Here is a 12557-nt window from a genome sequence, read left to right as displayed (position 1 = left end):
AACACAGCTACGGGTGCAATCCTAATCACCTTCCCAACACCAAGGTAAGGGTGATGCAGCTCCAAGGTGAGGCAACCAACATTGCTTTACCTTGAGGAGTCCTCCCTGACTGCCACCCAACTGCAGGATGCAGCACATGCCCCATTGGCACAGCTGTGTCAGTGTGGGAAAGTTGGTAGGATTTGGGCCTCAGTTCAACTGGGCCCTTTGGAGGTTCACAAGACCTTCCAAGTCCTTAAAAGAACTGGGGAAAACATATACTCAGGCTCTCATCAGCATACCTGCCTTCTCAGGTACTTGCCAATGTGTAGTCCCCCACATACAATGTCGTGATTCACCTTGGCGTTGAACACGTTTCTAAGTACGTGAGTCCCAGTTCACAGCACTGAGCTTAACGTTGTTAACCAACACACACCACATCACAAACTCTCCTCACACAGGTTTAACACATCAGCAAGCCCTCAGGTACCCTCTACGCTAATGTACTCTAACATATGCTCCCACCAAATGTCAAATGCACACACTGCGGACTTAAAACGCTGAAACCAGTGGTGTAGCTGGAGGGGGTGCAAAGCACTAAGTTTGGCAGATGCCCGAACATGGTGTGCAAAGCCATTCTGGGTGGTGGGAGCAAAGAGGAGGGGGCTCCAAAGGGGAGGGGGAAGGGCTGCTTGCATGCTGTGTTCAGGCACCTGCACAACTTAGTGCTTTGCACCCCCTCTAGGTACGCCACTGACTGAAACACACACACACACGTCCGCATATTCCCCACAAGGCACACTGAAATACTGCACATCCAAGAGTGTCAAGCACATGCTTGCGGATCTGGGCCAGACAACGGTCCAGCATTTTCCAAACGGGACTGTCGGGCCGGAGCAGGTTTTGGGGCTTGCCAGGCTGCACTTGGGCAGGTGCCAGGCGAGGGCTTGTCAAGCAGGGGAGGTCTCCCCCGGACGCAGCGCTGCGGGACTCGCAGCAGTGACCCTGCACCGGGGCCGGACGGAGCCACCTCCAGCCGCGAGGGGTGGGTTCTGATCCGGTGGGCTGCAGTGCCTGCTGGGGGGCGGGGGGCAGCGCGACTGCACCGGGCTCCCTGCTCCGCAGCGCTGGGGCTGCCGCCCTGGCCACGCTCTCCCGGGAGGAAGCCCCGCTGACCGCAGCGGGCAGGGAGAGGCTCGGGCTGCAGGCTGTGGGGGGACGCCCGCTTGGGGGGGGGGTCCTGCGCCCCGGCTGGGCGCGCGTCCTCCCCGGCAGCTCAGGTCAGCGGCGCTCAGCCGGCACCCCATGGCTGCGAGGGGTCCCTGCCGGCCCGGCGCTCTCCCCTCCGCCCGCCCGCCGGCCGGCAGCGCCACTCACGTGCCCAGCGTCTCCTTGAAGTGGAAGACCTGCGCGATGTCCTCGGCTTGCTTCTTCCAGGAGCCCTCGCCGTCCTCGCGGGCCATGGCGCGGAGGGGCTGCGGCGGCGCCAGGCGAGGCTCCGCTCCGCTCCGGCTTTTGCTTTCTCTTCGCGCGCTCCTCCTCCTCCTCCTCCTCCCGCCCGCCCGGCTGCTGCGGCGGAGGCGCTCCGACTCCCCGTCCCGCGCTGCCGGCACAGCCCGCGGGCGCCGCTGCCGCCTGGGCTGGGCTGGGCTGGCGGGGCGGGGCGGGGCGGGGCGGGGCCGGGCAGCAGCGCCGCCCCCGGCGGGGAGGAGGGCGCGCGAGCAGCGCGGGGCGCACGCGGGCGGGACCCCCGAGGGCCAGCAGGCCCCTTGGCGCCCGCGCTGCGGCTGCCCTCGGCTCCGGCCCGCCGCCAGGCGCTCCCTCTGGCAGGCAGCCTCCCCGGGGCAGGGGAGCGGCTGCCTGGAGCCAGCAAGCGGGCAGCGGAGCCTTCCCTCCAGAGCCAGCGCGGGGGGACGCCCGGGGCAGCCTGTCCCCGCCTCGCCCCCCCCAGTCCGGAGTGCGGCAGGCTCCCTGCCAAACTCAGTGCGCTGCACCCCGCCGGCTACGCCACTGCTCAGGCCCCGCGCTGAGCTGCCCGCAGGCTTGTGAAGAACATCAGAAGAGCCCCGCCGGATCAGGCCAGAGGCCCATCCAGTCCAGCTTCCTGCATGTCACAGCAGCCCACCAAATGCCGCAGGGAGCACACCAGATAACAAGAGACCGCATCCTGGTGCCCTCCCTTAAGAACATAAGAACAGCCCCACTGGATCAGGCCACAGGCCCATCTAGTCCAGCTTCCTGTATCTCACAGTGGCCCACCAAATGCCCCAAGGAGCACACCAGATAACAAGAGACCTCATCCTGGTGCCCTCCCTTGCATCTGGCATTCTGACATAACCCATTTCTAAAATCAGGAGGTTGCGCATACACATCATGGCTTGTACCCCGTCATGGATTTTTCCTCCAGAAACTTGTCCAATCCTCTTTTAAAGGCGTCCAGGCTAGATGCCATCACCACATCCTGTGGCAAGGAGTTCCACAGACCAACCACACGCTGAGTAAAGAAATATTTTCTTTTGTCTGTCCTAACCCGCCCAACACTCAATTTTAGTGGATGTCCCCTGGTTCTGGTGTTATGTGAGAGTGTAAAGAGCATCTCCCTATCCACTCTGTCCATCTCCTGCATCATTTTGTATGTCTCAATTATGTCCCCGCTCAGACATCTCTTTTCTCATCTCATAGCCTTTCCTCATAAGGAAGGTGCCCCAGCCCCGTAATCATCTTAGTCGCTCTCTTTTGCACCTTTTCCATCTCCACTATGTCCTTTCCTTCTCCAGCTTTTACACCACCCTCCTCCAAGGGGCCCAGGGTGGAGCAAACGGTTCCTCCCCTTCTTTTTGTCCTCACAACAGCCCTGCCAGGTAGGCAAGGCTGAGAGAGAGACTGGCCCAAGGTCACCCAGGAAGCTTCATGGCTGACCAGGGTCTGAGCCAGGTCTAAGTCCAACCCCCAAACCAGACACACCATCCTGGCTCTCAGTCTGACATTGCTTGTGATTCGTCACAAGCACGTCAAAATGAAAAACTTTCCAGTTCACCCAGTCTGGACCAGGAGCACGAGAAGTGAAGCTCAGGTAGCCGCATCTTCTGCAGATGTTTGCTGCACCCCCAAATGCCTGTGCTTATGGGACTGGAGAAGTCCCCAGTCTGGTACTGACACCTGGCTGTCCAGAAAGCAAATGAGCCCTGTTGAGTTCATGACTTAGGGCAGCTTGAACAACAGAGCACGGGCTCAACCCCAACCATTAAAGAGAAGGCATGAATGGCTCCGAAACAACGCATTTGTGCGTTGTTTTCATTCATCACGGTTAATACTAATCTATTACATTAATGTTTATTAGTTTACTACTCGTATTATTACTGAATTAACCATTGAATTGTATGATGCGGATGGAAAGAGAGAGGCTGTTGTAATACCGTAGGACAGGCATTTTCAACCACTGTGCCGTGGCACACTGTTGCGCCGCAAATGGTCCGCAGGTGTGCCGCGAGAGTTTGGGGGAGGGTCATTTGTTAATAGGGCCAATGGGGATGTGAGCTCCCCAGCAACAGCACAGTGTGCCTTGTCAATTGTCCAAAAACTGATGGTGTGCCTTGACAATTTTAGAACCTCGCCAGTGTGCCATGAGACAAAAAAAGGTTGAAAATCACTGCCGTAGGAACACGGGTTGTCAAATACCGTTCCAACCAGTAAGCTGTAGTTTGGTCCCCAACGGTGGGTTCTAAAACGTCAATAAACATCAGAGGAAGCCTGACCAAGATTTGTAGGGGGGAGACACATTCGGGCTCCACAGGGACCAGATTCAATCCTGGCTCCCATACCGACACCCCTGGTTCTGCTCTGGCCTTCTTCCCAAATGCACAGGTACCAGGATCTGCACCTGTCCATGGTATTCAATATTGTTGGAATCAGAAGTTAAGAACTGGGTTAATAGAAGTCAAGATCTAGTAGCCTGAGGTTCTGGAATGCATGGAAAGAGTGCTTCTGGGCATGTACAGAGGCTATATTAGGAAGACACAGGGCTTGCATTGAGGCAGCTTGTTTCAAAATTTGTTTGTTTCACCTACTTTGTATCTTCCTGTCGTTTGGGAGCTCCTATATGGGGCTCAGCATCCGGAAGGTTCTGCTGAGTCAGTCCAAGGTAACAGACATCTTTGCTGCATTGTTATGGTTGTTGATTGTTGACCTTCCCTTGTTGTTGCTCAGCCATTAAGTCGTGTCTGACGCTTTGTGACCCCATGGACCACAGCATGCCAGGCCCCACTGTCTACCACTAACTTCTGGAGTTTGTCCAAATTCATGTTCCTTGCCTCCATGACTCTAACCATCTCACCGCTTTTACCTTCAATTTTTTCCAGCATCAGGGTTTTTCCTAAAGAGCCCTCCCTTCTCATGAGATGACCAAAGTATTTAAGCTTTAGCTGCCGCATCTGTCCTTCCACTGAACAGTCAGGGTTGATTTCCTGTAGGATTGACTGATTTGATCTCCTTGCAGTCTGGGGGACTCTCAAAAGTCTTCTCCAACACCATAAATCAAAAGCATTTATTCTTCGGCATTCAGCTCTCCTTATGTTCCAGGTCTCACAGCCATACGTTACTACTGACCTTCCTTACGTACATTACTACAGCCATAGATTACTACAGACCTTCCCTAACTGACAAATAAACAATGGACCTAGCTTTGAGCTAGTTTATTGGATCATGAGGCCCCTCTCATTCCCAAGACATTTGGACTGAGTCAGTTGACACATTCAGCTGCAAGTTGTGAATTATTGGTCAGCAACTGATGAACATGCATGTGTGAATCAGCCATGATGAAGGGTAGTGACAGTGGTATTGTAATGTCTTTCCCCAGGGTCCGCACAGTTCCTGGCAGTGAGAGTGTGATGGCAAAGGAACTAAATCGCTTCATGATTCAAAATCTGATCTGCTAGAAATGAAATAAGATGCCCTCCAGATATAGCCATTGGGTTTCTAGCAACATTGTCGTAGTATGTGGCCTTACAGCTTTGCTGGTGCAACCCAGATTCAAAACACTGAAAATTGTCAATCTGGATGTGAAATTTGCAGCTCAAACAGGCCAATGTGTTGTGGCTGATGAATGGCAAAAAAGAAAAGAAAAGTACTTTCTATGGACTGGTTCACATATGATTATTCATCACTGAAATCCTACAACATTAAACCGTGGCTTGAGTGTGTGAACATGTCATCCCAGATTTAACACCACAGGTAGGCATTTAGTATAACCATCAATGAAATGCTTTCCTGTGAGAGTCACACGTACAACTGTCAGCTTTCAAATGTACAGTAATTAAGTACAGAGAACTCAAATGATATGTGTGAACAAGAACTAAGATGTAGAAACTGTATTCAGGACTGAAATATTGAAGGATGCTGTCCAGCAGCCTCCTAAAGTTTGTTTGCTGTTTCCCCACTTGTTTGCTACTCCAAGCATTTTTCCCCCGCCAAAGGTGACATAAGTGCACAAGCACCGGAGCACTTGATGAGTTGATTTTGAAATTAGTTGATTTGTGACTGCTGGGCAAAGAGTTGTGCAGTCCAGCAACTGCTGCACCCGTATAATGTTGCTATCAACCACATTATGAATTCTCTTGAGACAAGTGTGCTGGCACAACACTGTGGACCACCAGCACAACAGTGGTCAGCACTGCTATGCCAGTAGACGGAAGAAGCTATGGCTCTGCAGTAGACTTTGTGCTCAGCGCACTAAGGATAAGGCCTCAGATTCTATACTGGCATCTTTCCTCAAGGATCTCAGGTAGTCAGGCTTACAAAGACTTCCTTCTGAGAGAACTCCTGCAAGTGGGAGTAGATGGAACTCAACTACATGAGCACAATCTCAATATTCTACTTACAATCTCAATCTATTGCCTTTTAGAAGCATAGAGTTGGTGTGACCCACAAGGTCATCTAGTCCAACCCACTGCCTGTAGCAGGAAATGGTCCTAGAGCATCTCCAGCAGGTGCCTGTCAAGCCTGCCTGAAGATCTCCATTGAGGTAGAATCCACCCCCTCTTGGCAATCTGTTCCTCTGCCAAACCGCCGTTGCTGTCAAAATGCCTTTTATAGAAGACATTTTAGCACAACTGATGGGCAGTGTGGTAGGAGAAATGTGTCCCCGCTTGTTAAATTCAGGGTGCTGCCTTACCTATGTGAGACAAGCCACTGTGTGCCATGACAGCCATGCTGGATCTATATCTTGATACCTTTCTATCTATCTGTATCGTGTGCCAGTCCCTCTCAATTTACCTGGCTGAGGCAGTTTGCAATGTGTGTACCCTAAACAGGAAGCCACAGTTAGTTTCGGCATTGGCACATATTTAATCTGTGCAATACATGTGTTTGCAAATAGGCATTTGTTATTATATATACAGAACATCGGGGTTATGTGCACATGCAAAATGTTCGAAATATTCGAGGGGGGGATGCATGAAGTGTTCCAACAAATCAGCATCTAGGACTGGACAGAAGGTGTGTTTCGCAAGACAAGTATAATGTTCAATCTTGCTGCGCAGGTAAGAGCCTTGATGAGACTGAAAGATCATGGGCAAAAACACAGCATGGAAATGGAATCACGGAGAGGATGGAATGAGGGAGACTGGAGACCATTTGCACATTCAAAGGAACTTCATGTTGTCTTGGAGCACTCCTGTGCCCTTGATGTATTCCTTATATTGTGTGGTCTTTGTCTGTTGTCTTGCACGAGATGCTGCAGTATGTATGTTATCAGTTCAAGGCACAAACTGACAGGACTGCAGAACTACTGTAGAGGTGGAGTAAGCATGAAACAGGCAGGCAAGGTGGTAAGCAGAGGGGCAGTTGAATTTGTACAGCCAGCAAGCAGACTGGGCAGCCAATAAGCAGGGATGGGCAGACCAAGAGCATCTCAATCTTCATCCAGGCCAGCAGTTACTCAGACGGCGCAAGACCAGAGTCAGAAGCTTGACAGGATGGGTGGAGCCCATGTACTAAAATACATGACTTACAATAATGAAGACAGATTTTAAATGCTGTAAGAATACAACAAAAACGATTTGACTGAACTCTAAAACGTTTGCACACCTAACTATGTTCCATGTTCTAGTCATGACTTGCATTCTGTTCAGTACTCAGGGCTGGCCCATCCATGAGGCCATCCGGACCGCTCAGGCAGCAGACTGGTGGAAGGTGTCCATCTGCCTGCCTACTTGCCCCCATTGCTCCTCCTCCTCCTTCCACTTCCTGGATTGGAAAAGGGAGAGGGGGACCAAGAGAAAGAGAAGCTGCGGAGGGGAGGCGAGTCCTGAGCTAGAACATCGGAGAGTGGAAGGAGAAGAGGCCAGCCCATCGTCATGTGCGAGGGGGTAGCATTTGGCAAGGTTGCGTCAGGCATCAGGAGGTCTTCAGCTGGCCCTATTTGTACTTGTCTTGGGCTTTGCCTACACCCCGAGCAACCAGGGCAAGACTCAGCTTTTCACCAAGAAACCGATCTGGAGAATCACTAGTTCAAAGTCAGCAGGCTCTGAAAACATTGTTTGCTAGTTGTGAAAATGTAAGGCGTTCCGCATAAATTTCCTTATAGCTTTGGCTTCAGATTGCATTACTAATGTCCCAAACTCTAGCTTTTGTGGGGGGAGGGGGGGCAAGTGTAGCTGCTTGTGCATCTTGGATTAGAGGTACCTCACTAAAGCACAGATCTGATGAGACATTGGGTGCCTTGTGTTGTTGTGTAACACTGCCCTCCACTGGTTGGAATCAGGTATTTCAAGAAGTATATGGCTCCAGGAACCTAAGAAGGATTCTCCAGTAGCAGTGGCGTAGCTATGGGGGGGTAAGTACTGCAGGTGCTGCAATGTGCCATGTAACCGTCCCTCACTCCACTTGCCACCTGAGCCATTCTGGGCATTGATGGCAACACACCTTCCCAAGAATGACCCCCCCCCCAACTGTGAGTAGGAGGGGGTGATTACTTGGCACATTGTGGTGCCTGCACTACCGCATTGCTGCCCCGCCGTAGCTACACTATCACTACCGGAGAATCCTTCTTAGGTTTCCTGCAGTAGCAGATTCTTAGGAACCTTCTGAGATTCCCTGGAATCGACCTGTTTGCATTTGAATTGAAATTTGAATTCAGAGCTGGCAGCATGAATGCAACGTAAGCAGGGTTTGCAAAATAACAAAATGTGCATGATTGTAGATGGCTCCTACGCTTATAAGTCTCTGTTATTAATGTAGTGCCATGGAATTGATGGCTGCCATGTTAAACGGTGACTTGCATTCTCTAATACCTGCGCTCAAAAAAGGAGAGAGAGGAGAGTAGTGGCTGTTTTCTTCTTTTTCAAATTCAGGGAAGAGAAGCAGGAGGAGCAGTAGAGTGTCTCCTACCCTTCCACTGCCTGAAGCCTCAGTTGGTCTCCTGGGTATTCTGACCCTGGATATCACAGCTCAAACATTGCACCTTCACTTCACCTTGTGTCATCTCCTATCCAGCGCTGTTCAACTAAGGGCCCAATCCTATCCAATTTTCCAGTGCTGATGTAGTTGTGCCAGTGGGGTGTGCACTGCATTCTGTGATGGAGGGGCAGTCACTGGGGCCTTCTCAAGGTCCATGTTCCCATATTACAGGGCTGCATTGTGGCTACACTGGAGCTGGAAAGTTGGATAGGATTGGGCCCTAAGTTATCAGAGAAGGTGACTTGGAAGAAGGGAGGCCATGTAAGAGCAGCTGAGCTTGCACCTGAAGGACAAATTGCTCAGGCCGAAGAGCCAAGCCAAACTCAGTGGCCGCTCTAGGGGTGTGTGAAGGCGCTGGTAAGCAGCTGGAAGACAAAAGGGGGTTGCTGGGAGTTTCCATGTGCCAGCATGCTAATTGTAGCTTTCACCCTGAGCCTAGGGTGGGGTGGCACACAGCTGGTCCATGCAAGGGGCCGCACACTTCCTGGATGATAATAATGGCTGGCACAGGAATCACACGTGTACAGAGAATGTCAGCACACTTTGGGCAAGTAGCTGCATCAGTGGGCCTGTAAATGAATTCCAACCCATGCGGAAGGGTTGTGGCAGCGGAACAGAGCTCAGCTGTTGTAAAATGGCTGCTGACGGAGCATTCAGTCAGCAGCCATTTTGCTAGTGCTGCAACCACACTGCCGAACCCTGCCACACCCCTTGAACTTGGCTAAGGTAGAGGTAGAAGCTAGGGGGTGGCGGGGTGTGATGGAGGCGAGAAGGGGCGTGTACTCGTGCACACGACCGGTGCCAGCATCCTACCTTCTTCCTTGCCTCCCGCTTCCTGCTACATTACCCAATGTATTGGTTAGATATTTTTCTCCCTTCAAGGAATGCATTTCCTTGTAATATGCCTGTGAAGAACCCTGTGCGTCTGCCAAGGAATTCCAGTGCATTGCAGAGGTTCTGGGGCACACGTGCAGTTCCCACAGAGTGCTGTGGCCTGCTGGACCTCTCTGTTGCTCTGCAAGAATGGATGTATTTCCAACAAACCCCTACACTGCAGGGTGAAATTGATATTATTAGGGACTTTCAGGAAAACTTATCCACCATTTTTAATCTAATTTAGAAACTGCATGGTTCTTGGAAACCATTGGGTTCAATTAAAAAGATGAGCCCATTTATAAAAGAGCACAGGGGTTCTTTTGTGTTTATTTTTAATTTTCTTAGTACAAATACTTACAAAAACAGCACCATCTGCAAAGACACAGTTCCTCTTCTCTCATACACAGGATTGAATCTCTCTTTTTAACAGGCAAATGTTATTAATTTCCTCATTTAATTCAAATAATTGACTGTGATTTTTTTAAAAATCATATTGCAGGTCTACTCACACTGATATCTGCAAGAGAGGGACACTTTGGTTGAAAAATGTTCCGATGGTACTTACTGTTCAAAATCCAATGTTAGAAATTTCTGCTTTCCATAAACAAACGGAGCCCTTAAAAATGCATTTTGTTCCTCTCAGATTGCTCAACAAGCTTTGGATAATTGTGTCCCAGGAACAGCTACCGGATTAGAAAAAAGATTGTGTTCCTCTGAGTAACAGGTTGGAAACAGACACACGAGTTGTAGCAGTTTCTACTAGGAAAACGGACACAAAATACACAGATATTCTCTAGCAGGTCTCAAGAGAAAGGAGTCTACAGGCATTTCCAACACATTTGGTTCTTTTGGAGAATGCAGAAATTATTATAGCAACCAATATCAAGCTATAGCATGCCAGAAGAAGACTTGGAAAAATACTGGGAGATCTTTCTTGGATTGCCTGGGAGTCATCCATACAGTTACCAGAGAACAGGTCATCTCTGCTAAACTGGCACACGATAAGTAGATTGCACTGTTCTTAATCTGTGAATGTGGTGCAGCAATGCATTTTTTTCCTATGAAAGATGCTATAATGAAAATATTTTAGTGCTGCTCCTGTACATCTTACTCATCCCCCCCCCCCCAAAAATCCACAGATTCTCAAATAGTAACTTGGGGCTGGTTCACACACGTTTTCATCACTTGATTCCTGCAACATACAGATGTACAAAATGTTGTGGTTTGGGAATTGGACTTAGACCTGGAAGATTCAGGTTCAAATCCATGCTCAGCCACAAAGATTCCTGGGTGACCTTGGGCCAGTCACCATCCCTCAGCCTCATCTACCCATACGGTTGTTGTGAGAATAAAAGGAGAGGAGAAACCATATACACCACCCTGAGCCATTTTGTACTTGACTGGTCTGACCAGCAAATATGCCTTCTGGCAGGTAACTGGACATAAGATGTGAAAAGCAAATACGCTTCAAAGCCAACCAGATGGAGGTGTGTATTTATTTATTCATTCACAAGGAAGGAAAGACAATGGCAGTGGTAACCAAACTTTCCTGGGTCATGATGCCCCCAGTTTCTTCTTCCCAGCTCAATCAGGTGGTACTTATCTTGGATCTCATGAGATCCAAGACAGTGGCACCCAAATCTTGCAAGATTTTGTGAGATCTGGGAGAACATGTTGAAGAGGCTACTGGGACATCCCGCAGCGCCCCTGTGAGTGCACCACTACACCCAAAGTGTGCAACACACACTTTGGGAATCCCTTGACAATAGATACATGTGCGGGGAGGGGGTAGAGAAAGAAAGAGAGAGCAGTTTAAATAGTGAAGGCAATTTCACTCACGGAATTCATGGGAGACATGAATCTGCTGTTGTCTCAGTCCAGCTCAGTTCCAATATGCCACCTGTAGTGTGATTCTAGCTTTTAAAGGGACAGCAAGTAATTTTTGAATTCAAGGGACTTTCTATATGTGATGTTTGCTTTGCGTACTGACATTAGAACCCAACCCCCGCAAAAGGGGCAACTCCACTGAAGATGCATAAATGTTTTTTTCAGACATCTTTGCCCCAGGCAACTTCCAATGAACCACAATAAACTGATTCCGGAATAAAATTACAACTAGACCAGGCAGCATCTAAATGGACAAAAAATTTTTTAATTCTCCTTTTTGTTCTCCTCACTTGGGCAAGAATTCTGTTTTCTGCTGGACACCCGTTTGTCTTTTCTAGCTTCCTTGATGGCACCTGGGAGGCTGGTGGGGCCTTTCCGACTTGTTATACATTCTGGTTGAGCTACAATTATTGTGGTTTTAAATCACCTCCATGAATTACTTGACCATCTTGACTTTCTCTTTCAGCTTCCTTTTTACTAGTTTCCTCATGGTTGAGGAGTTCTCTTTTTTGAGGCTAAATGTGTCTGTGTTGGACTTCCTCAGAAACATTACAGTTTCCCGTTTGTTGAACTGGGTAGTACTATGGTCACTGTTCCCTATTTGCTCAACATACTTGCATCTCACATTAGGTCCCAGATGCCACATAGGATTAAATTTAAGGCCACCTCCCTCCCCTGTGGTTGGTTCCAAGACTAACTGATCTCAGGCAGTCATTACGGCTCCAAACCTAGGCATGCTCCCTTGGGAGGAAGCTCCGCCGAATATAATGGGATTCAGAATTCAATCCTGAGCTCTGTGCACCAGCTTATCGCCAGTGCACAGTGTCACAAGCTGTCACCGTAAGGCACGTTTGCAAGGCTTAGCGCCAGCCCAGCACCAATTAGCACTGGGCTAGCACCAGTTGAAAGCCAAAACACCACTCTATGGTCACCCAAACTGCTGGGCGGTGGCGAGGTAGGTGCGGGCATGGGGAGAGGTGGGGAGGAGGCATTCTAGGGTGAGGGAAGGTTGGCAGAGGGTGGGGAAGAGGTGTTCCAGAGAAGGGAGTGAGGTGGGATCAGAAGTGTTCAGCTCCACTGGATCCTGAGCTCAATGTTGGACCACGCGACCTGACACGGGACTCTTTGATTCTGCAGCAGCTCCAGAACTACCTTAGAACTGAGTAGCCCCATTGCAGGGCTCATTCCTTTAATCAGGGGAAGGGGACAAAAGTCCCCTTCTCCCGAGGAGGCAGTGGTGGCTGCCTGGGACGCGCTGGATTCCATGGTAGCCATTTTCGGCACCACTGCAGCTCCGCGCTCTGCGCAGTTCGGGATTAAGCTGTTATTCCCGAATAAACATTCATAGGATTGTGCTGTAA

General features: G+C 50.0%; 1 protein-coding gene across 1 annotated transcript in view; it reads right to left on the bottom strand.

The window, feature by feature from the left end:
* Nucleotides 1-1442, bottom strand: part of CAMK1D (calcium/calmodulin dependent protein kinase ID) — a 204879-nt gene extending 203437 nt beyond the window's left edge. Inside the window, exon 1 of the mRNA XM_066633689.1 lies at nt 1357-1442. Within this exon, the coding sequence (XP_066489786.1) occupies nt 1357-1442 (86 nt within the window). The remainder of the gene's footprint in view (nt 1-1356) is intronic.
* Between the last annotated feature and the right edge of the window lie 11115 nt (nt 1443-12557).

Source organism: Tiliqua scincoides, chromosome 7, assembly GCF_035046505.1.
Source record: "Tiliqua scincoides isolate rTilSci1 chromosome 7, rTilSci1.hap2, whole genome shotgun sequence".
NCBI lineage: Eukaryota > Metazoa > Chordata > Lepidosauria > Squamata > Scincidae > Tiliqua > Tiliqua scincoides.
This window is presented reverse-complemented; position numbering and strand designations above follow the sequence as displayed.